Source organism: Staurois parvus, unplaced genomic scaffold (assembly GCF_062004578.1).
Source record: "Staurois parvus isolate SC_StPar_1 unplaced genomic scaffold, SC_StPar_1.0 ptg000321l, whole genome shotgun sequence".
Taxonomy (NCBI): Eukaryota; Metazoa; Chordata; class Amphibia; order Anura; family Ranidae; genus Staurois; species Staurois parvus.
Window position 1 is genome coordinate 1,892,974 of NW_028318117.1, and position 27,852 is coordinate 1,920,825.

Below are 27,852 nucleotides of genomic sequence, written 5' to 3' on the forward strand. Positions count from 1 at the left end.
AACCAAGTTTTGGTGCTTTTGGCAGTGTGGGCAGGTGACAAGTCCTGCTGAAAAATGAAGTCAGCATCCCCATAAAGCTCGTCTGCGGAAGGAAGCATGAAGTGCTCCAAAATCTCCTGGTAGACGGCTGCGTTGACCCTGGACTTAATGAAGCACAGTGGACCAACACCAGCAGATGACATGGCTCCCCAAATCAACACAGACTGTGGAAACTTCACACTGGACTTCAAGCATCTTGCAGTGTGTGCCTCTTTATTCTTCCTCCATACTCTAGGTCCTTGGTTTCCAAATGAGATGCAAAAGTTGCTCTCATCAGAAAAGAGGACTTTGGATCACTGAACAACAGACCAGGTCTGTTTTTCTTTAGCCCAGGTAAGACGCTTCTGACGTTGTTTGTTGTTTAGGAGCTGCTTGACAAGAGGAATACAACATTTGAAGCCCATGTCCAGGATCCGTCTGTGTGTGGTGGCTCTTGATGCACTGACTCCAGCCTCAGTCCACTCCTTGTGAAAGTCACCAACACTTTTGAATGGCCTTTTCCTGACAATCCTCTCCAGTCTGCAGTCATCCCTGCTGCTTGTGCACCTTTTTCTTCCACACTTTTCCCTTCCACATAACTTTCTATTACTGTGCTTTAATACAGCACTTTGGGAACATCCAACTTCTTTTTCAATTACCTTTTGAGGCTTTCCCTCCTTATGGAGGGTGTCAATGATGGTTTTCTGCACAACTGTCATGTCAGCAGTCTTTCCCATGTTTGTGATTCCTACTGAACCAGACTGAGAGACCATTTAAAGGCTCAGGAACCCTTTGCAGGTGTTATGGCTTAATTAGCTGATTAGAGTGGGACACTTTGAGCCTAGAATATTGCACCTTTTCACAATATTCTAATTTTCTGAGATTGTGGATTTGGGGTTTTCATGAGCTGTAAGCCATAATCATCACCATTATGATAAATCACGGCTTGAACTATCATGCTTTGCATGTAATGAGTCTATCTCATATATTAGTTTCACCTTTTAAGTTGCATAACTGAAATAAATGAACTTTTGCACGATATTCAAATTTTTTGAGTTTCACCTGTATATATAAATCCAGGCACTAACGTCTCATGTAAGCTTTAAAGGATTAATAGACTGCAAAAGATAACATGCTGAGATACAACAAAGGATGAAAACAAGTATTAAAAAGAAAATGCAATTGCTCATGATACACAATATTTCAGCAAACTACTTAAAGGCACTCTGCATTCAGGCTGCCTATTAATTTTGATTGATTTGGCAGCACACCTTAATCCAAATGACCCTGTTTATCTGATGCATTCCACAAAAACATGGCATATGTATTGAGGTCTCCTGCAGTGCAGGGCATTACCCTCCATATTAGTAGTCTGTTGGAGTGCCATAAAACACACCAAACTGTGGCAGTGTTAACATGCATTGTAGTACCGCATTGTAAAGCCCGCATTCCAAGTGTTGGTCAGAAGGCAGATTTTACACTAATGTGAAAGTGATGCCACTGTCCACAAAACCAGAGAATGTCACACGGATAAAATTTCTTGCTAGTGACCTTCTAATAGGAATTATTTCCTGTGACATTTGCCAGATTAATTGTACACAAAATGTACTGATTAGGCAAAAAATTTATTATGGCCAGCCTTAGCGAATGCAAATAGCCAAGGAAAATACCAATATATATTTATTGACCACATTTCTTAGTTAACTCTAGAAGTACCATAATTAAAAGGACACTAGATGTAGGTGTACATAATTGTTTTACATGATCCAACACAATTTTGCAGAGCCACTGGTGTAAAGCTTGTTCCTAAAATTGATCTATTCCCCCACAATTGTATCAAAATTTGGAAATATTTGCCCGAATAAATGACATACTAGTTATACAATATATATATATATATATATATATATATATATATACAGTTGCAAGAAAAAGTATGTGAACCCCTTGGGATTACGTGGAGTTTTGCATGAATTGGGCATAAAATGTGCTCTGAACGTCATCTAAGTCACAACAATAGAAGAACACAGTCTGCTGAACATAATACTACACAAACATTAGATGTTGCCATGGTTTAATTGCACATAACATGTAAACATTCACAGTGCAGGGAGGAAAAAGTATGTGAACCTTTGGACTTAATAACTGGTTGACCCTCCTTTGGCAGCAATAACCTCAACCTAACGTTTCCTGTAGTTGCAGATCAGACCTGCACAACGATCTGGAGAAATTTTGGACCACTCCTCTTCACAAAATTGTTTCAGTGTAGCAATATTCTTGGGATGTCTGGTGTGCATCGCTCTCTTAAGGTCATGCCACAGCATTTCAATCGGGTTGAGGTCAGGACTCTGACTGGGCCACTCCAGAAGGCGTATTCTGTGCTGTTGCAGCCATTGTTTTGTTGAATTACTTGTATGCTTTGGGTCATTGTCCTGTTGCATCACCCATCCTCTGCGGAGCTTCAGTTGGCGGACAGATGGTCGTACGTTTTCCTGCAAAATGTCTTGATAAACTCTGGAATTCATTTTCCCATCAATGACAACAATCCGTCCAGGCCCTGAGGCAGCAAAGCAGCCCCAAACAATGATGCTCCCTCCGCCATGTTTTACAGTAGGGATGAGGTTTTGATGTTGGTGTGCTGTGCCTTTTTTTCTCCACACATAGTGTTGTGTGTTCTTCCCAAACAACTCAATCTTGGTTTCATCTGTCCACAGTATATTTTGCCAGTAGTGCTGTGGAACATCCAGGTGCTCTTTTGCAAACTTCAAACGTGCTGCAATATTCTTTTTGGACAGCAATGGCTTCCTCCGTGGTGTCCTCCCATGTACTCCATTCTTGTTTAATGTTTTCCTTATTGTAGATGTGTCAACAAAAATGTTAGCATGTGCCAGAGATTTCTGTAGGTCTTTAGCTGACACTCTGGGATTCTTCTTTACCTCATGCAGCATTCTGCGCTGTGCTCTTGCAGTCATTTTCACAGGACGACAACGCCTAGGGAGAGTAGCAACAGTGCTAAAATTTCTCCATTTGTAGACAGTCTGTCTTACCGTGGACACATGAACATCAAGGCTTTTGGAGATACTTTTGTAACCCTTTTCAGCTTCATGCAAGTCAACAATTCTTGATCGTAGGTCTTCTGAGAGCTCTTTTCTGCGAGGCATGGTTCACATCAGACAGTGCTTCTTGAAACCAGTAAACCCAAAACAGGTGTGTGTTTTTTAAGGGCAGGACAGCTGTCAGCAACACCTCCAATATCATCACACTGATTGGAGTCAAGGTTGGCTCACTCCTGGCTCCAATTAGCTCTGGGAGAAGGCATTAAGCTAGGGCCTCACATACTTTTCCTCCCTGCACTGTGAATGTTTACATGTTATGTGCAATTAAACCATGGCAACATCTAATGTTTGTGTAGTATTATGTTCAGCAGACTGTGTTCTTCTATTGTTGTGACTTAGATGACGTTCAGAGCACATTTTATGCCCAATTCATGCAAAACTCCACGTAATCCCAAGGGGTTCACATACTTTTTCTTGCAACTGTGTATATATATATATATATATATATATATATATATATACACACACACACATACCATACATACATACATACACAGTATCTCACAGAAGTGAGTGCACCCCTCACATTTTTGTAAATATTTTATATCTTTTCATGTGACAACACTGAAGAAATGACACTTTGCTACAATGTAATGTAGTGAGTGTACAGCTTGTATAACAGTGTAAATTTGCTGTCCCCTCAAAATAACTCAATACACAGCCATTAATGGCTAAACCGCTAGCAACAAAAGTGAGTACACCCCTAAGTGAAAATGTCCAAATTGGGCCCGATTAGCCATTTTCCCTCCCTGGTGTAATGTAACTCGTTAGTGTTACAAGGTCTCAGGTGTGAATGGGGAGCAGGTGTGTTAAATTTGGGGTTATCGCTCTCACTCTCTCATACTGGTCACTGGAAGTTCAACATGACACCTCGTGACAAAGAACTCTCTGAAGATCTAAAAAAAAGAATTGTTGCTCTACATAAAGATGGCCTAGGCTATAAGAAGATTGCCCAGACCCTGAAACTGAGCTGCAGCACAGTGGCCAAGACCATACAGCGGTTTAACATGACAGGTTCCACTCAGAACAGGCCTCGCTATGGTCGACCGAAGAGGTTGAGTGCACATGCTCAGCATCATATCCAGAGGTTATCTTTGGGAAATAGACGTATGAGTGCTGCCAGCATTGCTGCAGAGGTTGAAGGGGTGGGGGGGCAGGCTGTCAGTGCTCAGTCCATACACCGCACACTGCATCAAATTGGTCTGCATGGCTGTCGTCCCAGAAGGAAGCTTCTTCTAAAGATGATGCACAGCAACCAGGTGAGGAGAACAAAGACAAGTGTGTCTTGCCTACAGTCAAGCATGGTGGTGGGAGTGTCATGGTCTGGGGCTGCATGAGTGCTATCAGCACTGGGGAACTACAGTTCATTGAGGGAACCATGAATGCCAACATGTACTGTGACATACTGAATAAGAGCATGATCCCCTCCCTTCGGAGACTGGGCCGCAGGGCAGTATTCCAACATGATAACAACCCCAAACACACATCCAAGACGACCATTGCTAAAGAAGCTGAGGGTAAAGGTGATGGACTGACCAAGCATGTCTCCAGACCTAAACCCTATTGAGCATCTGTGGGGCATCCTCAAACAGAAGGTGGAGAAGCGCAAGGTCTCTAACATCCACCAGCTCTGTGATGTTGTCATGGAGGAATGGAAGAGGACTCCAGTGGCAACCTGTGAAGCTCTAATGATCTCCATACCCAAGAGGATGAAGGCAGTGCTGGAAAATAATGGTGAACACACAAAATATTGACACTTTAGGCCCAATTTGGACATTTTCACTTAGGGGTGTACTCACTTTAGTTGCCAGACATTAATGGCTGTGTGTTGAGTTATTTTGAGGGGACAGCAAATTTACACTGTTATACAAGCTGTACACTCACTACTTTACATTGTAGCAAAGTGTCATTTCTTCAGTGTTGTCACATGAAAAGATATAATAAAATATTTACAAAATTGTGAGGGGGTGTACTCACATCTGTGAGATTTTATATATATATATATATATATATATATATATATATATATATATATATATATAATTTTATTTTTTTTGCATCAAACCCATCTATTGGATAAATGTACACATGATGGCGCTGTTCACTGCACACTTTTTTCAAAGTACTGCACTGTTTTCTGTATATATTAATATACTTTCTGTATATATTAATTAGTATACCTGTGTGGTCCCATTGAGGGCACTTAGGCCTCATTCACATGGATGTACTTGCCTGCATGTGATGCTCAGATGTTCTTTGCATCCTTGTGCAGGCAGTCCCGTTCATGTTCATTGAGACACAGCGGATGCAACCACTGTTCCCAATTTTACATCCGTGTAAGTGCAGGTGCATGTCCCCGAATTGACATGAATGGGACTACGTGCACATGGATGCACAGTACACCCATGTGAACGAGGCCTAATCTTCATTTCTTGTCCTGCAATGGATAGAATATCTGTCAGGGTTTATTGCTCTGTGGCTTCTTTTCCTGACCCACACACTTCTTGTTCTGGTGTCACCAGGACATGAAGATAGGAGACGTCTACGCAGCAGGTACACAGGTAGCAGTATACATTTGATTCTTAAGATGGTAAACGATGGTTTGAACCTAGGATGGTTTAGCAGGAACCGGCCAAGATTCAAACCATGTATGGGCAGTCTGAATGTACCCAAGTTGATTGATCGATTAATTTGAGTACAACCAGCCTGCTGGATTTTACATGCAATTATTGAAAGCAGCTGTCCCCAGGAGAACACAATAGCCCTATGGGAAAGATTCCCCTGTCAACACTGTCTATTTTGAATCGAATCGAGCGAATTTCTTTCCTGAAACCTGAAGTTGCAGGAAAGAAATTTGCTCCATCTACGTATAGCCAGCCTTACTCTTGCTGTAGGGAAAAAAAAAAAATCTAAAAAAGGTTTTGGCTAGAGTCTGATTTTAAAGAGAAACTATAATGGTTTATGGATTGGCTCATATGGATTTTACCAAACAGCGCTTGGGGCAAAGTTTCAGGCATCCTCTGCAATAGGAATGTCATATCTGGTTAGTTGTTCACAAAGGACCAAGGTAGAAGTGACCGGGTGGCCAAATCACTTAATCCTGATCCCTGGGTGGCTAATATCCTTTTATTGGGACTTGTGACAGTTGAGCCATATAGATTCTCAACAAGGGATAACTGTTGCAAGAGATAAGTTCTCTTAGGAAACATTTTTAAAGGATAAGTTCATATTAGGGGGGAACATGTTACTGTAGGACCAGCCCCTGTCCCCCCAATCCCTGTTTGACAGCTATCAGGCGATCGTCTCCGCCCACCTGGCCATGTCATTCATTCAGAAACTTCTGTGAATGGGAAACTACAAGTCCTAGCAGCTTTTCGGCTGTTGGCTTGTAAATAAACTACCATGGTGCTGTTGAGCGCTGTGGTAGTTCATTTCTTCTTCCTGTCAGTAGAAAACCGTCTGTGAGGTATGAGCATGGCACCCGTGATCTGCTGATTGCTATTGCAATGCTTTCCATGCTCCTAAAACAAAACATAGTAAGTGCACATTTTTTAACCTGCAAAAAAAGTGCATTTATTATTTTTTCACCTGCAAAAAAATGTGCATTTATAATTTTTTCATAAAAAGGTGAACTTATCCTTTAGCTAGTGGGTCAAACATTGGTGAAAACACAGTAGAAACGCTGCAATAACTTCTTAAAAAACCACTAGATGGTGCCGTTCCACTTTCTGAGTTTTCATAATGCACCACTTCTGGACTTTGGATGTAAAAAACAGAGATATGATCTATATGTGTTAATTAGACAATAAGAGCATTTTTATATGACAATTAATACTAATGTTTTGCCAGTTGATTCATGTTACTTGACCCAAAAAAAAAAAGTTGGAGCCAGTGTACCTAGAAAACAAAATTGAAAATAAAATATGAAAAGTATCAGTCAAGCAGAGTTTAAAAGGAATCTGTCATGGGAGTAACATGGAGCCCTGCGGCTTCAAAACTTTGAGTCAGTGGTCTAGAACAGTGGTCTCAAAACTGCGGTCCAGGGGCCAGATGTGGCCCTTTGCTTGCTTTTATCTGGCCTTTGGAGCAATATCTAATCCACTGACACCAACAATGGGGCATAATTCCCCCCAACTGACACCAATGAAGGAGCAAAATTCCTCCAAAAGACACCAATGAAGGGGCACAATTCCTCCCAATGACTCCAACGATGGGGCACAGTTCCACCCAATGACACCAACAATTGGGCCCAATAACACCAATGATGAGGCACAATTCCTCCCAATGACACCAATGATGGGGCACAATTCCTCCCAGTGATGCCAATGATGAGGCACAGTTCCACCCAATGACACCAACTGTGGGGCACAGTTCCTCTCAACGACAGCAACAATTTGGCCCAATACACCAATGATGGGGCACAATTCCTCCCAATGACACCAATGATGGGGCACGATTCCCCAGTGACACAACGATGGGACATGATTCCTCTCATTAGCGCCAAAAATGGGGCATTGTTTGCTCTTACTGATACTTGGACATTTTATACTCCCAATGTCCACAGTCCGGCCCCCCTAAAGTCTGAAGGACAGTAAACTGGCCCTTTGTATATAAAGTTTGGAGACCCCTGGTCTAGGACAATTATATAGTTGACATTTCTCCCAACTTTCTGAGATGGGAAGGGGGGGGGGGGAAATTATAGAACAAAGTGCTTGGTGTAGGCAAAGGACACACACCTGCTACATCCCTAGTTATGAGGATTATGAAGAAATAATATTAAGATTAACAGATTTTCAAAATGAAATCCAGACATGCTCTCATGACCATGCCCACAAAATCATACCCTAATTTGTAGCCACATCTACAAATTTACAACCCCATATTTTTTACACTCCCTGAAACAATTGGTCACAGACTTTTGAAACAAGAGGAAGGCTTTGGAAATATAAACACAAAATACCTTGGCCACTATAAGAAGAGGAATAATGCATCGCAAATTGTGGATGTGGCCACTTCATGTCAACAGTGGGTGGGGTGCTAAAAGATATGGGTAAAAACAACCCCTGAACCTATGCTGTTATGGGTCAAGAAATGATTAAGTAGTTCAGGAGTGAGGATTAAGCAACACACATAGTTCAGGGGTCATGATTAAGTAACACACAGAGTTCAGGGGTCAGGATTAAGTAACATACAGAGTTCAGGATTAAGTAACACACATAGTTCAGGGGCCAGGTTTAAGTAACATACAGTGTTCACTATTAAGTAAAACACAGAGTTCAGAGGTCAGGATTAAGTAACACACAGAGTTCAGGATTAAGTAACACACATAGTTCAGGGGTCAGGATTAAGTAACACACAGAGTTCAGGATTAAGTAACACACAGAGTTCAGGGGTTGGGATTAAGTAACACACAGAGTTCAGGGGTCAGGATTAAGTAACACACAGAGTTCAGGGGTCAGGATTAAGTAATGCAGAGAGTTATGGGATCAGAATTAAGTGCCACGGAGTTCAGGGGTCAGGACTGAATAACGCAGAGAGCTCAGGTCCTGATACTTTTGGCAATATAGTGTATATAACAGTGTTTTCACATATAAAGGGTGTAAGTGGTAGCATTTTGTTAAGGGGTTAGTTCAAATACTGTAAACATAGGGATTTTGCTAAGGGGTTATTTTAGATCGCAAGCACAGGGCTGTGACAGGGGTGCTTTTTTTAATAAATGATTTATTTTGCTTTTTTTATTTTTACCATGTCCCTTTCATTTTTTTTTTTGTTGTTGTTATCACAGGGAATGTAAATATCTCCTGTGATAGCAATAAGCAGTGACAGGTACTCTTTTCTGAGAAATCTGGGGTCTATTACACTCTAGATCTCTCCTCTGCCCTTAAAGCATCTGATCACACAAGATCAGTGTGATCATATGCTTTCCCAATTTAAAAATAGCACTGTTTATATCCAGCAAAACCGCAGTGATGAAATGCTCGTAGCTTTCAGTTTCTTAGACCACAGAGATGATTGGAGCCATTCCGGTCTCCGATCAGCTCTATGGTCACCCGGAAGAACTGCCGGCTGCATTTTCGGATTGCCCGATGAGACGGGAGAGCCCGAGAAAGCCAAGGAAGGCGGCGGGGGGGGGGGGGGGGGACGTCCTTTAGTCCTGCTTGTAAAACTGATACAGTGGCAAATTAGCCGCTAGCATTGTTTTCCATGAAAGCCGACTGCCAGCTGAAAAAAACAATAACAATGCAGCTGCAGGCATCATCCTGGTATAACCACTCAAAGTCCAGCGACGTACCTGTACGTTGCTGGTCCTTGTTGGGCATTTATGTAATATTTTTTTTTTTCATGAGAGTGTTATCAATGAAATGTATGAAGCGCATTATCGTCTCATATCTATACTTGGCCATGGCAGCAGCGAACATGGGCATAAGATGAATCGGGTCTGTGGACCAATACAACCGAAATTCATTCTTTTTTGTAATGCCCATGTTGAGGGTTAGGCCCAAAACATTTCAAATTCGGAAACTGTGATAGATTTCCATGCGAATTGTCAGGCAAGAGCTGAATTTGGGTGGACGGCAATGTATTGTTATGTGTATAAATTGCTTTGGCCCACAATCATTTGATACAAATCTGTGAAAAACAGATCAAGAAAATCAAGGAGAGTTGTTAAATTTTCTGTTTCCATGTGAAATTTGGGTTGGGCAGTAAATGGGGGGGATAATGGGTGCTGGAGAATCGGAGGGCTATGATTCAGGATTTGCAAGCACATCCGGAAGGACATTATGGGCTCTATGGGCTTGTGTTCAAATTCTTGTTGGCTGTGTGACACTACTTGTGCTCGCCACTGCACCAGCTTGGACTGCACTTTTTGGACTCGCCACGTCACCAAGTGATACTGCAGTGCTGGTGTGTGAAATAAAACTTGATTGATTCATAACAGCCTTGTTCACATTATGATCATGTGATCGCCAGGTGGATGCAGCAAAGGGAGGGGGTCGTGCTGCATGACACAACGGACACACATTGCCCCCCCGTGTCAGTACAAGCATAGCAACATACCAGTATGTCGCTCTGCCTGTACATGCTGGACAATTGCTGTAAATGTACTGTGTGGTTGGCATGTGGTTAAAGTGTATGTTATCCTGAATATTTTCTTTTTTTATATGTGTGTTCATATATATATATATATATATTATAAATCATAGCCTCTATCATTTTTATGTACTCCCTCAATCTGAAGTACCTGGTTGATCCTGCCAGTGACCATTCTTACATATTCTAAACTGAACACACCATGCACAGAAGCTGATCTGTGTTAGCATGGTCAGTTTTCATCCTTTGGCTGGCCATTCAGAGGTACAGGACACTGTGCAGACACACAGCATGCCTTTATTGAGTAGTTTGTTCAGGCACCCCCCCCCCTCCTTCGACCAATCACAGCCTGCCTGTAGCAGACTTCCAGTCCCAATCACAGCCTACCTCTTGAACATTCCCTGCAGCTTGCCTCAGGCTGAACAGACTATGGAACACAGTGTCCTCTATGAACAGGCTAAACAGACTATGTCTGTACTGTGTCCTGTAACTCTGCACCCCATTATCAGGAAAAAAGGATGCATGGTCACATGTAAAAAAGTAAAAAAAAATTAATTGAAACTAAGCAAAAACAGTTGGTGCCTGCATAGTTATAGCTGTATTAGAAAGTGTCCATAACATTGTATGTTCATAACTACCTTAAAGCGGAGCTCCACCCAAAAGGGGAAGTTCCGCTTTAAGCCCCCTTTGGCACCTTTGGGGAGCGGGGGGAGAGGGGGTACCCGAATTTGACAGGTACCCACTCCCACTTCTGCTGCGATCACCTAGGTGATCGGAAATGGAAGTTGTCCTTCCTCCCTCCCCATAGTCTTCTGGGACATGTGACAGGTCCCAAAAGTCTACGGGACCATTCAGAAAGCACAGCGCTACTTGCACATGCGCAGTGGGCACCCAGCTGTGAAACCGCAAGCTGTCACAGCCAGGTGCCCACACTGAAGATGCCAGTGCCTAGGAGACAGGACAGTCGGTCAACCTGGCCGATGTGAGGACACCGCGGGATCGAGGGACAGGTGAGTTTTTGTAGTTGCTGACTTTTATTTTTAATTTTGACTGGACCTTCACTTTAATTTGCTACTAACCTAATGCCATTCTTCTATTTAAAACTATACAATTATCTCTGATATACCCAAGGAGCGATAAACATAGGCAAAATCCTTGTGATAATCACACAAATCAATGATATGTTTACTGCTGAGCTGTAAATTCAGCATAGGGGAAACAAGGCCTAAGCACTAACCTGGAATGGTTCATACAAGTAATTGTATGCTGTTAAAGTTTCAGAGTAAAAAGTCTAAAAAAGAACTGTAATTTTAGGAAATCCAACCTAATGTTCTGGTAATATGCAATATCAATGAATGAAAATGGGTTCTTCCATATGAAAAGTGACATGTCTGTGCTATAATTCCTCTTACCAACATATTCAAAGCTTTGTCCTGCATGATTTGGTTGAACATAGTTTATCCGGTTATTCTGGGATTTTGTAGACTGATAATGGTTCAGCAAACTTTGTAGTTTTTCACCATAGACACCGCATGGCCGGATGACAAAGGTAGTTAGTTTATTTCCATTGCTCATCTGTAAAGCAGTAACATAAAGAGAAATTTCTCAAAGATAGTCAAATGTCGTTTTCAGAGAGTTTAATTACAATTAGAGGCTCATTTGTAGCTATGTCAATACCAATGCTACTCAATTGTCTGCACCTGATTGGTAGAATCGTATTTGGAGTAAGGCCACTCTCAACAGTCAACCCACTTTTTGTGGAAATGCCCATAAACACTTAAATGGTTACTAAAATAGGTGGACCTGAAGTTAAAAGAAATGTTAATTGTGCCCTGAAAAATGTGTACTTGGTCTTAAATTCCTCCTGAAACATAGCAGTGCAATTTACAACTAGGGATGATGTTCAGATTAGATTCGAAGTGAATCCCGCAGGTTCAACATTTAGTGTCCCAGGGGATTTATGTGCAGATTTGCCCAGGAGATTTTTTTGAAAGCATAATGCACTGCCTAGCCTTTGAAATATGACCAGCAGGCTTAGAAAGACCAGTAAGGCGGCCTGCGGATAAGCCAGGCCCCCCACTATAAAAATTAGGTGCCACAGGGCAGCCGTAGTGTCAATGGAGCACCTGTAGGGAAAGGATAGGGAAAACTGACAAACTGAATAGGGACAACGGTTAATTTTAGCTAATCTTTCAGCCATAGCAAACTTTTTTTTGTGCAAGGCTTACCCTTAACATTTTTTTTCAAGGGGAGGTATTTTTGCTTTTTAATTTATTTGGGGGCTATATTGTTTATTACTTTATTTTGATGAGGCCTTCATTGAACTGGTTTTTTTTTTCGCAGCAGCAACAACAGCAGGGCTTTTCTTAAAAAAGTACGTTTTTGACTTTTAATATGACCTTTTTCTAATTTTGCAGGCGCTCAAAGCCCAGCATTTACTTGTTACTGACCATCTGTTCTTAGAGTTGAATTTTCACAACACGCCACTGCATCATTTGAAAGAAAAAAAAGTGCAAGAGCAGTGTACATATAAAGACATTACATCACTTCCATTCACCACAACCCCCTATCACTATTGATAAAATAAAAGTTAAGCATACACTAGCGAGGCCTATTATCTCCTATTAAAACTGTCCTGATGCTAGTGCATTGCTCTGCAATGCATCTTAATTCTTGTAGTAAAGCCCCAGCCTGTGGTTTTTTTCTCTATTAAATTTGTGTCGGGGGCATATCTAAGATGGCGGAGTGAGCAGACCTGCTCCCTGGAGCTCTGCTAGAGAGAGATCCATTTTATTTCTTTTAACCTAGATTTCTTATATCCTGTGTCTGGTGTCTCTGCTCCAGATGCCTCACAAGCCCTCTATCCATTCAAAAGGGGGAAAGAAACTTTGTTTTCCCCCGTGTGTGCTTGATCCACCCAGTCCGGTGCCTTGTGAGGCAGGAAACCCAGGAACGTGCTTTAATATAGCTTCTCAAACAGATCCTGTGGAGGTTGCTGCTCTCTCCCAGAAGGTCATGGTGGCTATTATGGCTTGCCAGGCTGCTCTCACCAACAAGATAGAAGCAATACAGCTGGATGTTGGCCTGATCAGTCTGGACGTAAGATCCTTTCCTGGATTACTACTGCCGAACAGTGGGTTAAGACACCATGGCGGAGCACACCATGGTTATCCATACACTGCAAACTAAAGTGCATGCCCGGGAGTACCCAGCTGAAGATGCCCAAAATTGCAGCAGATGGAACAACCTTTACATCGTGGGCCTGGTGGAAGGAGTAGAGGGTAAGAACCCAATGGTGTTTGTGGAAGAGCTTCTGCAGTCCCTGCTACCTTCCGCTCAGCTCTCTCCTTACTTCACTGTGGTGCAGGCACATCGCATGCTGCCTAAGCCGGGCCCCTTGGGGTCACGCTCTTGGACACTTGTCCTCTGTTTGCTAAATTTTAGAAACCGAGATGAGAACTTATGGGCCACCCGGGCCGTGAACTTGCCTATCAAAATGGAGGGTGACTATTGTTCCCGGATTATTTGATTCGGTCAAGGAGGCCATGCTGGCCAAAGGCATAAAGTAAAGTATCCTGTTCCCAGCTAAATTGTGGGTAGTGGACAGAGAGATAGTACGGTTCCTTACCACACCTAAAGATGCTGCAACCTGGCTGGAGTCTCTCCCTCCCATTAGGTGACTACCTGTTGCCCTCCAATTCTCTTTATTTGGAAACTTATGCCACTGTGCTGACCATTACCTGTTGTAGGATTAATGGCTATGAGGAATCTCTTACAGAACTGTGGCATGTTGTTTCTTTAACTCCTGGGTGGGGTAGTGACCCCAGGACCTCTGGATGTTGATTGTTGGAGGACTGCTCCTGCTGTTACTATTTTATCTTACTGGTTCTGTGGAACTCTCAAGTTTCTCTGCAAGTAACTTTTAAGACTGCGCTCCTGGTGTAACCAGGTGAATAGGACTTATATTGTTCAATATCTATCCAGTATCTCTTTTTTGGAAAGTGTTTGGGTACTCCTTTTTACTGACTGCTATAGTCCCCCCTTATGTTTGGAGTCCTACTATTTGGAGTGCACCTCCGGGTTCTTGTTGCTCATATGGGGCTAGTTCTGGGAATTATGAATTGCCCTACATTGAGGGATCTGCGGGGTGGGGTGGTTTGCTGTGTTGTTGTTTTCTTTTGTTTTTGCTCTACATTATTATATGGCATGGTCTCTACTCAGGGGCGGACTGACAACTCATGGGGCCCCCGGGCAATAGGGTATCATGGGGCTCCTGTGTCCTTGCTCACACTCAAAAAAGCCTATGAAAAAGGTATCAGGGGCATCTCATGGGGCCCCCTACTGACCCCAGGCCCTCGGGCAGTGCCCGAGTTTCCAAATGGTCAGTCCACCCCTGTTTCTACTGTATACTGTCTTATCCTTATTTCTGCATATGGTATGGTGCAGGGAAGTGTTTAGTCTACTCTCTCTAGCCCATCAACTGCCCCTGGTTGCAGCATTGTTGCTATGTGACAGCACTCCTACATATATTTTTACTGCCCCAGGATGGCTAAATTCTCAATTATAATGGAAAGTCCGGGGCCTGAATTCTGATGTTAGGTGGTCCCCTTGCTATGAGGCTATGTCGGAAGAGGAGATTGTGTTGGTAGCCAAGCCAGGCAAGGATCCTGAAGATTTTGCCTCCTATCAGCCAATATCTTTGCTCAAGGTGGACGCAAAGATTTTGGCTAAAATCCTGGCTAACTGATTATCAAAGATCCTAGATGATCCTAGATGACGTCTTTTTCTCAATTTGTCTATTGCCCATGACAATGATGGCAAGAGATTAATTGCCTCTTTAGATGCAGAGAAGGCATTTGACTCCATTGAATGGGGATAACTTTGGGAGGTAATGTGGAGATCTGGGTTTGGGTCTCAATTCCTTAGTTGGTTGGGCATGCTTTACCGGGAGCGGGTACCCCATGCTCGCATAGGCACTAACGGTGCACTCCTCAGGGCTGCCCCCTGTCTCCTTTCCTTTTTGCCCTGGCTGTGGAACTGCTGGCCATTTTTATTTGGCACTCTATTCTGGTCTAGGGGTTGCGGGTTGGTCCATTGGAGGAAAACAATTGAATTTATGTGGCCAATGTTTTTTTTTGTATCTGCATGATGCAAATTCTTCCCTGCAGGAGGATCAACTGGTCGAAGTCCATCCTGTTTCCTTTAGATCTTCAGGCACAGGAGACTGCAGCGATTACTCTGCTGATGTGGGTCAACTAATTTAAGTATCTAGGTTCAATGGAATACCACTAGTTTCTATGGCCTTAATTTACAGCCATTGCTTTTGCAGTTATGTGATAGATGCTTCTCCTGGGGCACCCTACCCTTGAACCTAATGGGCCTTATAAACTGTCTCAAAATAAGCTCTCTAAATTTAATTATATATTCCAAAATTCCCCTGCCTGGACACTTGCCTCATTCTATAAGGAATTAGACCGCTGTATCAGCACTTTCATCAGGGGAAAGAGGCCCAGATTTGCATGTTTAGGGAAACTTGGCCAATTCACAGGCAAGAGGCCGGGTAGGAGGGGAGCCTACCTACAGGCTAGTGGCTGGACAGAAGGATCTCCACTGTCTCGCCATCTCCTAGGGAGGACAACCTGTCAGCAAGGAAGGAGCCAGCCCAGCGTAAGGCCTGAACGCAGCTTCAATCCACCAAGCTAACAGGACAGGAAAGTGTGAGTACTTCTACCCAACCAGGGCCAGATAAAGGAAGGGGGTGGTCAGATGCAAGACCCAACTAGTTCTCAACTGGGACTACTTGTCAGATCTCGGAATCCCTTTCCCAAGGATACCCTCAGTGCAGCTGGGTGAAGAGGAAGGGTTCATCTGGGGTCTGAGGTGGTACATCAAGAGGACTTTAGTGCTCCTTAAAGAGTCAGTGCTATTTTTTATCCTCATTTTTCTACAGTGTACAGGTTGCTAAGAAGTTTGTCCTCAAGTTTACAGTTTCTTGGGCATCCCATATACCCCTAGACCCAATCCAAGTTGTTAACCCCTCAATAAAAACAACTAAAAACCAGCTCAAGGACTGTTTTACTGACTCTGTGTTTGAAGAAGTGGAAAATGCATGCTGCTTGGCTCTGCAGAGCTTAAGGGGGACCCAAAAACTCAGCGGCCCTCAAGAGGGTAGTGCTACACTACCTAATGTCTTCCATATGAGATATGAATGGTTGGCATCTTCTAATCTACTACTGGACTGCTACCTTGGTCTCAGTCAGTAGGTGGTTTACGGGTTCCCAGGAAAATGCAGCTGTCTGTTTGGAGGCTACTCTGTTGGATTCACTTACGGAGCTTAGAAACTTGGTGTATAGGGGACCCAAAGCCTATGTTAGCCTTCCACATCTTTCCAGGACAACCCTCAGGGTATGGGTGTCCACCAGAAGACAGTTTTTGAAACCTGGTCACTGGTCACCATATCAGCCGCTATGGGGGTAACCCTTCCCTATCACACTTTAGATATATACCGGATCCCCAGGTCTTGGCCAGATATGGCATTAAGACATTCTGGAGTGTTATGCCCACCGGAGTCCTCTTACCCTTCAGGTATCTTTCTGTTAAATTTGAGTTACCTAGGTGGATGTATTTCTGCTACATTCAGTTGTGTCATGCTGCTCAGGCCCAATTTCCACACCCCCGAAAGCTGGCCGTGGACCCTTTGAGGAGTTTCTTGCTCAGGAATCTTTGTCCAAGCCTCTTTCTTCTCTTTATCTGGTATTACTTAGTCTTGATTCCCCTAAGATGGAGAGGTTGTGGGAGGTGTGGAAGGATGACATACCTTCTCTCGATAGGGAAGACTGGGAGGTTTGCTTCAAGGACAGCTCCAAATTAGCTGTCTCCTCTAGGGACACACTAATAGAAACCAAATTTTTACACAGGGTTTACTATACTCCTCAGATATTGCACAGAATCTACCCCCAGGGATCCATTAACTGCTTGCATTCCTACTCAGATGTAGGTACATACTTCCACATGGTCTGGAGCTACCCTAAGATAACGCAGTTCTGGACAGATGTCTTTGAACTCATCAATGTCCGACTCCAACTGTCCCTTCCAATGTCTCCAGAGTTGGCGCTTTTGGGCATACAAGATGATGAGCAAAGACCTCAATGCACTAAATTGTTGGTTTCCTTTCTATTACGCTATGCTAAAAAAGCAATACTTTGTAAATGGAATGCACCTTCCCCCCCTTTGGTAGCCTCATGGGAAAACTCAGCACTGTGTTGCCTATGTATAAGCTAACATATATTAATAGGAACTATCCTAAGAAGTATGATAGGATTTGGTAGCCATGGACAGTGGAATGAAAATGTTCTTCTTCCTTGTCTAATGTCCTCACATAGTTGCAAATTAATGTTCCCTAGTCTGCATTTGTACCTTCACAGTCCCTTTAATCTTCAAGAACTGTCTATGAGTACTTATTGACTATTTTCGACTTGACTGTACACTACTGTGACTTTCTATTGCTGTGAATATGTGTACCACTCTGTCGTATACTGTACATGTACCATGCCTTTAAGGACACTTACCTGTCCTGGGGGGTCCTTCAATGGGCTTCAAGTGCTGGTGCCGACATCTTCAGTAAGGGAAACCGGACGTGAAGCTTTGCGGCTTCACAGCCGGTTCCCTGCTGCACTTTGTAAATGGGCCACACAGGTCCCAGAAGGCTGGGGAGGTTAGGAAGGGGGGCAAACCTCCAGCTCAGATCACTGCAGCGATCTGACCTGAAAGTGGGAGCAGGTACCTCTGGGTACCCAGTCCCCCTCCCCCCCAAAAAGTGCCAAATGTTGCAGTGGAGAGGGGGGGGGGAGGCAGACAAGCCCTTTTTGGGTGAGGTTCCGCTTTAACATTTTCCTGCTTTTGGCCAATATTACATTGCTGTGTCATCTGCAGTTCCTTAATTCTTGTAGAAAAACACCTGACTGTAATCTTTTTCTCTGGTACATTTTGGCAAATTTTCCCTCATTAAAAATGTCCTTCTTCAAGCCAGTTTTACACTGCTTTATCATCCACAGTCTCTTCTTTCTTAATGAAAGTGCAATAGTAAGTGGCCAGAAGCAGTAGCTATAGCAGTAGAGAGGCTACCACAGACCAGTTGGATAAGTACACAAGCTGGTCACCTTGGCAAATTACACAAGCTTACCCAATGTGCAAAGTCTAAGCCAGTATTCACCAGAGCTCCTGATGCTGGAGATGGGTTTTTGCTGCATGCTAGTACTAGGTGACGGTCCTCAGGATTGCCCCGCCAGGAGTTGAGCAAGCCGAGGTCCAATAGCGGATATAGCAGGTGGGCATCAAGCATAAGCATAGTCAGTAAACAAGCCAAAGGTTGGTAACAAGTGGTTGAAGGTTGAGATCAAGCAGAAGCATAGTAGAGGAACAAGCAAAAGGTCAGTGGTAATCGAGATATGGACAGCTGCAGGTACACAAAGAAACAAGATATTGGCTGGAGAGAGCACATAATCTGGCAAACAGCAAATCTAAAGATATAGTTTAATTAGGAAGTTCGTAGGAGGAGTTCAAGGTTCACCAGAAACAAAGTACAAGATAAGATTATCTAAGCGTTCAGATAGGATACTGTCCAGCATCTTAGGTGGCTTGGCAAGCAGAGCTACTACTGCATGCAGCAGATGTCATGGGTTTAGATCCTGGTCCTGCCAACAGTTTTACACCGGCAATAACCGGTACAGCTTCAGCAAACTTCTGGCCATTTCTATCTGCTAGTCAAAGAGAGCCTATTATATACTACTTAAAAAAAGTCTGCTTTAAACTGAAATGAGTCAGATTGGGGTGCTGCTGCTGATGTAAGCCAAGCTAATTGTAAAAGAAAAAAATGTATTCCACAGCAAAATATGTGCTGTCAGTAAAATGGTTCATGAAAGGGCTCATTCACACAGTCGAAAAAGGCCATAAAGTACATAGAACAGGCAGTCTCTGTTTGGGTCAGCACCTGCATCCCTGTACACAAGGATCAATCAGATGTACGCTGAACCTGTGAATCCTGGGCACAGAAATACACCTTTTCTCTACTTTGTACAGTATTTTGGCCATGTACAGAAGACCTTTGTTACATAGTTACATAGTTAGTCTGGTTGAAAAAAAGACAAAAGTCCATCCAGTTCAACCATAAAAAAAAACAAAAAAAAAAACAAGTTATAATCCTATACCCACAGTTAATCCAGAGGAAGGCAAAAAAAAACCCAGCAAAGCATGATCCAATTTTCTCCTGCAGGGGGACCAAATTTCTTCCTTATCCCTTGAGATATTTTCCTGTATCAACTTTACCTATAAATGTTAGTATTCAGTTTTATTATGTGTATCTAAGAAAGAATCCAGGCTATTTCTAAAGCAATCTACTGAGCTGGCCAGAACCAACTCTTGAGGGAGTCTATTTCAGGTTTTCACTGCTCTTACTGTGAGGAAACCTTTATGTATTTGGAGATTAAATCTCTTCCTCCAGACATAAAGAGTGCCCCATTGTTCTCTGTGATGACCTCAGGGTGAATAACTGTACACCGAGCTCACTATATGGACCACCTATGTATTTATACATGTTGATCATATTCCCCTTTAATCTCCTCTTCTCAAGAGAGAATAAATTCAGTTCCTCTAATCTTTCCTCATAGCCAGGCTCCTCCATGCCTCTTATAAGTTTGGTTGCCCTTCTCTGTACTTTTTCCAGTTCCTAATTATTAAATAGGGAGATTACTGAATCAAAGTGTCTTTCACACTTTTCACACCAACATTAAATAAATAATACCCATACATACCCGCTGACCATTAGCCAAGAGGGTTAGTCTTTCGGCCTGAGCCTTTGTTTTACCATAAGACAGTAAAGGCTCACCATGATATACTGTGTCTTCTGTGATTCTTAAATCAAAATAAACAGGACATTTTTAAGACATATGGATGGCGAGATATATAATATTAAAGTCAAAAGCATATTTTTAAAAAGTAAACATAAATAGGTGAAAACCGGGTACATAAACCGGTAAACTACAAAGAACATTCATTTAAATAGCAAGAGGTGTGTGAAAAAGATGATGTTGATAGTTTTGTAATGAAACCATAATGGTTCTCAGGGTGATTTGTTCCATTTAATATAGTTTTTTTTCATTACTGTTGGCAATAGACAATTATAACCATAGTGCTCCTCTCTCACTTTAGAGAATGTGTGTGTTACTCAAGCCAGGGTTTAGGCGTCTTCACAAATGATTTGTGAATTACAGTGTATGCATGCTAATATGTGGCATTTAGTGCATTAACATGTGTTACATTAAGACAGAGCATTTATTATGAATGGGCTGCCAACGCACCAAATAATGGACAGTGTCCATTTTTTTCACCACTCCTTACTACAGTGCGCAGAAGGCTCTAGGGCCGTTTTTAGGATTCTAAAAGACCTGGGGCACACTGAGGAAAGTAACTCTGCAGCATGCTACATGGCAAACAGTGGACTTGTGCAGACTGCGCCTGCCAGTGGGAGTGGATTTATAGCAATGGCTAAATAGAATCTGAGCCTACTCAGATTATACACAGAGTGCTAACACTTTGGCTAATCCCATCCTAAAGAGGAACTTTAATAAAGCCTAACATCACCTTTCCTTTCTCTTTAGTATGCTTGGACCAAAATGGCCCAAATAAACTGTTTCCTTCAGATAGATACGTCCCCATCCGTTAGCGTTCAGTGTTTCCCCTTACATTGGTGGTCATTGTGCTCCATTAAATTGCTAGCAAGTGCTTAGTGTGTTCTCTTACATTGGTGGTCAGTGCACCCCCTTACAGTGGTGGTCAGTGTCTCCCCTTGCATTGGTGTCAGTGTATCCCCACATGGTAGATGTCAGTTTGTCCCTTTGCTTTGTATCCGCATCTGTTAATGGTCAGCATGTCTCCCTACATTAACGGTCAGTGTGACCACTTACGTCTTGACCTATCACAACCCCCTGATGAAGCCACGTGACCAGTGGCGTAACGCGTAGGGGTGGGGCTGCGGTGTCACTCGGAGAGAGCCGGAGTGTTTTGACAGACGGCGGGTGCATGGCTAGACGGTTGGCGGATTACTTGAGCTGAGCAATTCATCCTATACCGCATATTGTTTATGTGAGTGTACCTGTTGGAAAGCAATAAAGCAGAAACCTTTCTACAAGGATAAAACACTATGTCTGGCAATTTTTTCCCCACATATGGAAAAATGCATATGGGCTAATTGAGGATAACGGATATCCACGTTTTCACAATCTGTAAAGGAGGAATTCCATCTAAGCAGGTTCCATAGGAGGTGAACCACATGTGTGTATAGCCTAATTGCAGGCTAAGAAGGAGGTGAGCATACATCTTCACTAATTAAGGATTCAAAGAAAGTCACGGATTCACAATAAGTCACCTAATCAAGATTTAATCAAGCACAAAGTCACTGAATTTAAAGGACATTTATATCACTAATTAATTTGCAGATCATATATATATATGTTATAGGTTATTTATATATATTTTTTTGAATATTTACTAATCATGATGCACATTGATTTATTTATAGATATGTTATAGTACATATTATTTTATCACTTATTGGTTCTGGGGATATTATTAGTGGAAAATATATATGATTTTTTAGTAATATATAATTTTTTATTTTGCATACATTTCTTGCACAATCACCGTATTATATATTTGTTTACCAAGGGTAAATAGAGTTATTTAAATCACAGATATTTTTCACTGGGAGCGCAACACAATATGAATCAATAACTTTGAAGTCATTGCATGCCATTATTAAGCTTGTGATCTACCAGAACTCCCAGATCCTTCTTCACCATTGATTCCCCCAGTTGTATTCCCCCCAGTATGTATGATGCATACATATTCTTAGCCCCCAAGTGCATAACCTTACATTTATCAACATTAAACCTCATTTGCCACATAGTTGCCCAATTAAGCAGTGTATTGAGGTCAGCTTGTAAGTTGGAGACATCCTGTAAGGACGTTATTCCACTGCACAGCTTGGTGTCATCTGCAAAGACCGAAATGGGATTTTTAATCCAATTGGTCACAGTCTCTTGTAATGATGATCACTCTCAGGTCACTAGTTCACTCTCAGCACAGAAACCTTGCCCACTCATGGACACATACAGTTGCAAGAAAAAGTATGTGAACCCCTTGGGATTACGTGGAGTTTTGCATGAATTGGGCATAAAATGTGCTCTGAACGTCATCTAAGTCACAACAATAGAAGAACACAGTCTGCTGAACATAATACTACACAAACATTAGATGTTGCCATGGTTTAATTGCACATAACATGTAAAAATTCACAGTGCAGGGAGGAAAAAGTGTGTGAACCTTTGGACTTAATAACTGGTTGACCCTCTTTTGGCAGCAATAACCTCAACCAAACGTTTCCTGTAGTTGCAGATCAGACCTGCACAACGATCTGGAGTAATTTTGGACCACTCCTCTTCACAAAACTGTTTCAGTGTAGCAATATTCTTGGGATGTCTGGTGTGAATCGCTCTCTTAAGGTCATGCCACAGCATTTCAATCGGGTTGAGGTCAGGACTCTGACTGGGCCACTCCAGAAGGCGTATTCTGTGCTGTTGCAGCCATTGTTTTGTTGAATTACTTGTATGCTTTGGGTCATTGTCCTGTTGCATCACCCATCCTCTGCGGAGCTTCAGTTGGCGGACAGATGGTCGTACGTTTTCCTGCAAAATGTCTTGATAAACTCAGGAATTCATTTTCCCATCAATGACAACAATCCGTCCAGGCCCTGAGGCAGCAAAGCAGCCCCAAACCATGATGCTCCCTCCGCCATGTTTCACAGTGGGGATGAGGTTTTGATGTTGGTGTGCTGTGCCTTTTTTTCTCCACACATAGTGTTGTGTGTTCTTTCCAAACAACTCAATCTTGGTTTCATCTGTCCACAGTATATTTTGCCAGTAGTGCTGTGGAACATCCAGGTGCTCTTTTGCAAACTTCAAACGTGCTGCAATATTCTTTTTGGACAGCAATGGCTTCCTCCGTGGTGTCCTCCCATGTACTCCATTCTTGTTTCATGTTTTCCTTATTGTAGATGTGTCAACAAAAATGTTAGCATGTGCCAGAGATTTCTGTAGTTCTTTAGCTGACACTCTGAGATTCTTCTTTACCTCATGCAGCATTCTGCGCTGTGCTCTTGCCGTCATTTTTACAGGATGACCGCGCCTAGGGAGAGTAGCAACAGTGCTAAACTTTCTCCATTTGTAGACAGTCTGTCTTACCGTGGACACATGAACATCAAGGCTTTTAGAGATACTTTTGTAACCCTTTCCAGCTTCATGCAAGTCAACAATTCTTGATGGTAGGTCTTCTGAGAGCTCTTTTCTGCGAGGCATGGTTCACATCAGACAGTGCTTCTTGAAACCAGTAAACCCAAAACAGGTGTGTGTTTTTTAAGGGCAGGACAGCTGTCAGCAACACATCCAATATCATCACACTGATTGGAGTCAAGGTTGGCTCACTCCTGGCTCCAATTAGCTCTGGAAGAAGTCATTAAGCTAGGGCCTCACATACTTTTTCCTCCCTGCACTGTGAAAGTTTACATGTTATGTGCAATTAAACCATGGCAACATCTAATGTTTGTGTAGTATTATGTTCAGCAGACTGTGTTCTTCTATTGTTGTGACTTAGATGACGTTCAGAGCACATTTTATGCCCAATTCATGCAAAACTCCACGTAATCCCAAGGGGTTCACATACTTTTTCTTGCAACTGTATGTGTGGCACATGGACATTAACGCCCACTTTCTTTGTCACCACACAAGCATTACATGGGCAGCAGCAGGCTAAAATAGAACAAAACCAATAGTTGTTCGTAACTAAATGGTCACATATACAGTCAGATCCATAAATATTGGGACATCGACACAATTCTAACATTTTTGGCTCTATACACCACCACAATGGATTTGAAATGAAACGAACAAGATGTGCTTTAACTGCAGACTGTCAGCTTTAATTTGAGGGTATTTACATCCAGATCAGGTGAACGGTGTAGGAATTACAACAGTTTGCATATGTGCCTCCCACTTGTTAAGGGACCAAAAATAATGGGACAGAATAATAATCATAAATCAAACTTTCACTTTTTAATACTTGGTTGCAAATCCTTTGCAGTCAATTACAACCTGAAGTCTGGAACGCATACACATCACCAGACGCTGGGTTTCATCCCTGGTGATGCTCTGCCAGGCCTCTACTGCAACTGTCTTCTGTTCCTGCTTGTTCTTGGGGCATTTTGCCTTCAGTTTTGTCTTCAGCAAGTGAAATGCATGCTCAAACGGATTCAGGTCAGGTGATTGATTTGGCCATTGCATAACATTCCACTTCTTTCCCTTAAAAAACTCTTTGGTTGCTTTTGTAGTATGCTTTGGGTCATTGTCCATCTGCACTGTGAAGCGGCGTCCAATGAGTTGTGAAGTATTTGGCTGAATATGAGCAGATAATATTGCCCGAAACACTTCAGAATTCATCCTGCTGCTTTTGTCAGCAGTCACATCATCAATAAATACAAGAGAACCAGTTCCATTGGCAGCCATACATGCCCACGCCATGACACTACCACCACCATGCTTCACTGGTGAGGTGGTATGCTTAGGATCATGAGCAGTTCCTTTCCTTCTCCATACTCTTCTCTTCCCATCACTCTGGTACAAGTTGATCTTGGTCTCATCTGTCCATAGGATGTTGTTCCAGAACTGTGAAGGCTTTTTTAGATGTCGTTTGGCAAACTCTAATCTGGCCTTTCTGTTTTTGAGGCTCACCAATGGTTTACATCTTGTGGTGAACCCTCTGTATTCACTCTGGTAAAGTCTTCTCTTGATTGCTGACTTTGACACACATACACCTACCTCCTGGAGAGTGTTCTTGATCTGGCCAACTGTTCTGAAGGGTGTTTTCTTCACCAGGGAAAGAATTCTTCGGTCATCCACCACAGTTGTTTTCCGTGGTCTTCCGGGTCTTTTGGTGTTACTGAGCTCACCGGTGCGTTCCTTCTTTTTAAGCATGTTCCAAACAGTTGTTTTGGCCACGCCTAATGTTTTTGCTATCTCTCTGATGGGTTTGTTTTGTTTTTTCAGACTAATGATGGCTTGCTTCACTGATAGTGACAGCTCTTTGGATCTCATCTTGAGAGTTGACAGCAACAGATTCGAAATGCAAATAGCACACTTGAAATGAACTCTGGACCTTTTATCTGCTCATTGTAATTGGGATAATGAGGGAATAACACACACCTGGACATGGAACAGCTGAGAAGCCAATTGTCCCATTACTTTTGGTCCCTTAACAAGCCATACACATTGCAAACTGTTGTAATTCCTACACCGTTCACCTGATCTGGATGTAAATACCCTCAAATTAAAGCTGACAGTCTGCAGTTAAAGCACATCTTGTTCGTTTCATTTCAAATCCATTGTGGTGGTGTATAGAGCCAAAAATGTTAGAATTGTGTCAATGTCCCAATATTTATGGACCTGACTGTATCTTTAATAATAATAGTAATAACTGGAAAAAGCTGTGAAAGTATATTATAGTCACATGCCTTTATTGTGCAGAGTTGAATGTTAGTTCCTGTGTATGGCTACTCCTCATTATTTTACTGCTGAGAAGATCTTTATTAAAGAGTATCTAAGTATGTTACCTCAGATAGTACTTTTTTCGACCCCCCCCAAAATAAAAATCACCATTTTTAGAAGTTTACATTAGTTTACTTGTGTGATCGTTTATCAAACAAATGCCATTGAGACAATGGACAATGCTGCCCTCTAATACAATGGAGATATACTATTATTGTAAATGGGCAAATGTAAATGATTGGATGAGCAATCTACACATTTTCAGCGGTTCTCATTGTTTTTGAGGAGTTCTGGTCAAACTCTACACCCAGGCTCTGCCAATAAAAGTCAACAATAGCTTGATCTTTTGACATATTTGACCTATGGCATGTATGATATTACAGTGGAATTCAGAATTTGGCATTAGAAATGTTTTCTCTCATAGAAACTGATGTAAAAAGGAAGAGGTAAAAGGATATGCCCATTTGGGAATAGCTACACAAATGTTCTAAATAAAAGGCCAGCAGCATAAGCTGAAAGTGGGACTCCATGAGACCAAAGAAGATTGTTCCAGAGAGGACTACATCTGGGGATGACGTTAAATATTCACAATGAGAGAACCTGGTTTCCTGCAATCCCTTGAGTAGACTGGGGTCCTGCTTGCTTCAGAAATTGTGAATGCACTATGACACAAGCTAAGTGATTTTTTAGTGTGTTCCTATAGCATACCGATCATTGCAAAGTTTATTTGCTAGGAAGAATAAATAGCATGTGCATGTGTGTTGTATAAATATTTGTAGTATTCTGTTTGCCTTTTATTGTTTTTCTACAATTGTAAGTAGTTTGTACTATATATGCAGCATTCTTGTTTAGTGAATGCACAATAATATACTGCAGGGTTTTTTTCCTTGCCTTAACTCTAAGTAGCCAAAAAGATGCAAGCCAAATGGTTGGAGGCTGATGGCTGGAATTTGTGCTAAAGTTCAATTGAACCAGACCTGTTTTCTGTAGTGTTTTCTGTTGCCAAGGATAAGAAAAATGCTGTGTAAACTGTGCAGGAAAAACAAGGCTACAGCAGGTTCTGCATGCTACCTGCCTGCTTTGGATAGAGACAGTCAGTGGATGCTTCTTGCTAAGAAATTTTCCCCTTGAAGAAGACTTGGGATCATAAAGTTTCAGATCATTTTCTAAACTTTATTATTGACACTTGTGATTTAAGCAGAGCAAAAAAGAAGGCAGTGTCTCTATTTGGCTGGTACATCCTGCATGCTAACTATACTGAAATACAAAAGAGGGAGAAGGAAGAGGCAGAAATTAAGTACGATGTATTAAAAGACCATCTATCAGTTGCTTCGGAGTGTGTATATTCAACTGCTAGTCAGGCTGATGATCAGTGTGCAGCTATCATGACCAAATCAATAAATGCCTTAATCCCTTGACGCCGACATCACACAAATATGCGGCCTCACGGAACTGGGCTTTTTTCCGTGGGGCTGCATATTTGCGTATCTGTCTTTGTGCTGGGAGCGCGCCGCACTGCGCGCTTTTAGAAAAAGGACCACGGTGTCACTGAGAGCCCTGGGTCTCGTTCTAACGATCGGGACCTGGGACTCCCGATTCCGAGTCACATGATCGCTGTGCTAGCCTCTGATTCGCTATCACAGTGATCAGTCACTGTGCAGCCCGGCCCCCTTGATTTTTTTTCTCTCTATGCATGGAGAAGAGAGATACATTGTATCTCTCTAACTCCTGGCATAGAGAGAAAAAAAAATGTTTGTAAAAAAAAAAAGAAAAAGATAAATAAATATTAAAACATAAAGAAAAAATACCTAGATCAAGGTTTGATCTAGTTCAGTGCCAGGGTTATTGTTTGAGTCAAGGTCAGGGTCAAAGGTCAAGGTCAGGATTAAAAGTATCAGTGTCAGTCAGTGTCAGTGTGTTTTAGGTAAAAAAAAAAAAGACAAAAACAAAATGCACACTATTGTTTCTGGGCTGTA

The 27,852-nt window shown here is 42.3% G+C and overlaps 1 protein-coding gene across 1 annotated transcript in view; it reads right to left on the reverse strand.

Annotated features, from left to right (window-relative positions):
- Positions 1–27,852, reverse strand: part of LOC149457391 (3 beta-hydroxysteroid dehydrogenase type 7-like) — a 51,730-nt gene that overhangs the window by 3,178 nt on the left and 20,700 nt on the right. The window contains exons 5-6 of the mRNA XM_089683750.1: positions 20,036–20,135; positions 11,639–11,801 (exon numbers count right to left, since the gene is read on the reverse strand). Coding sequence (XP_089539876.1) covers positions 11,639–11,801; positions 20,036–20,135 — 263 coding nt within the window. The remainder of the gene's footprint in view (positions 1–11,638; positions 11,802–20,035; positions 20,136–27,852) is intronic.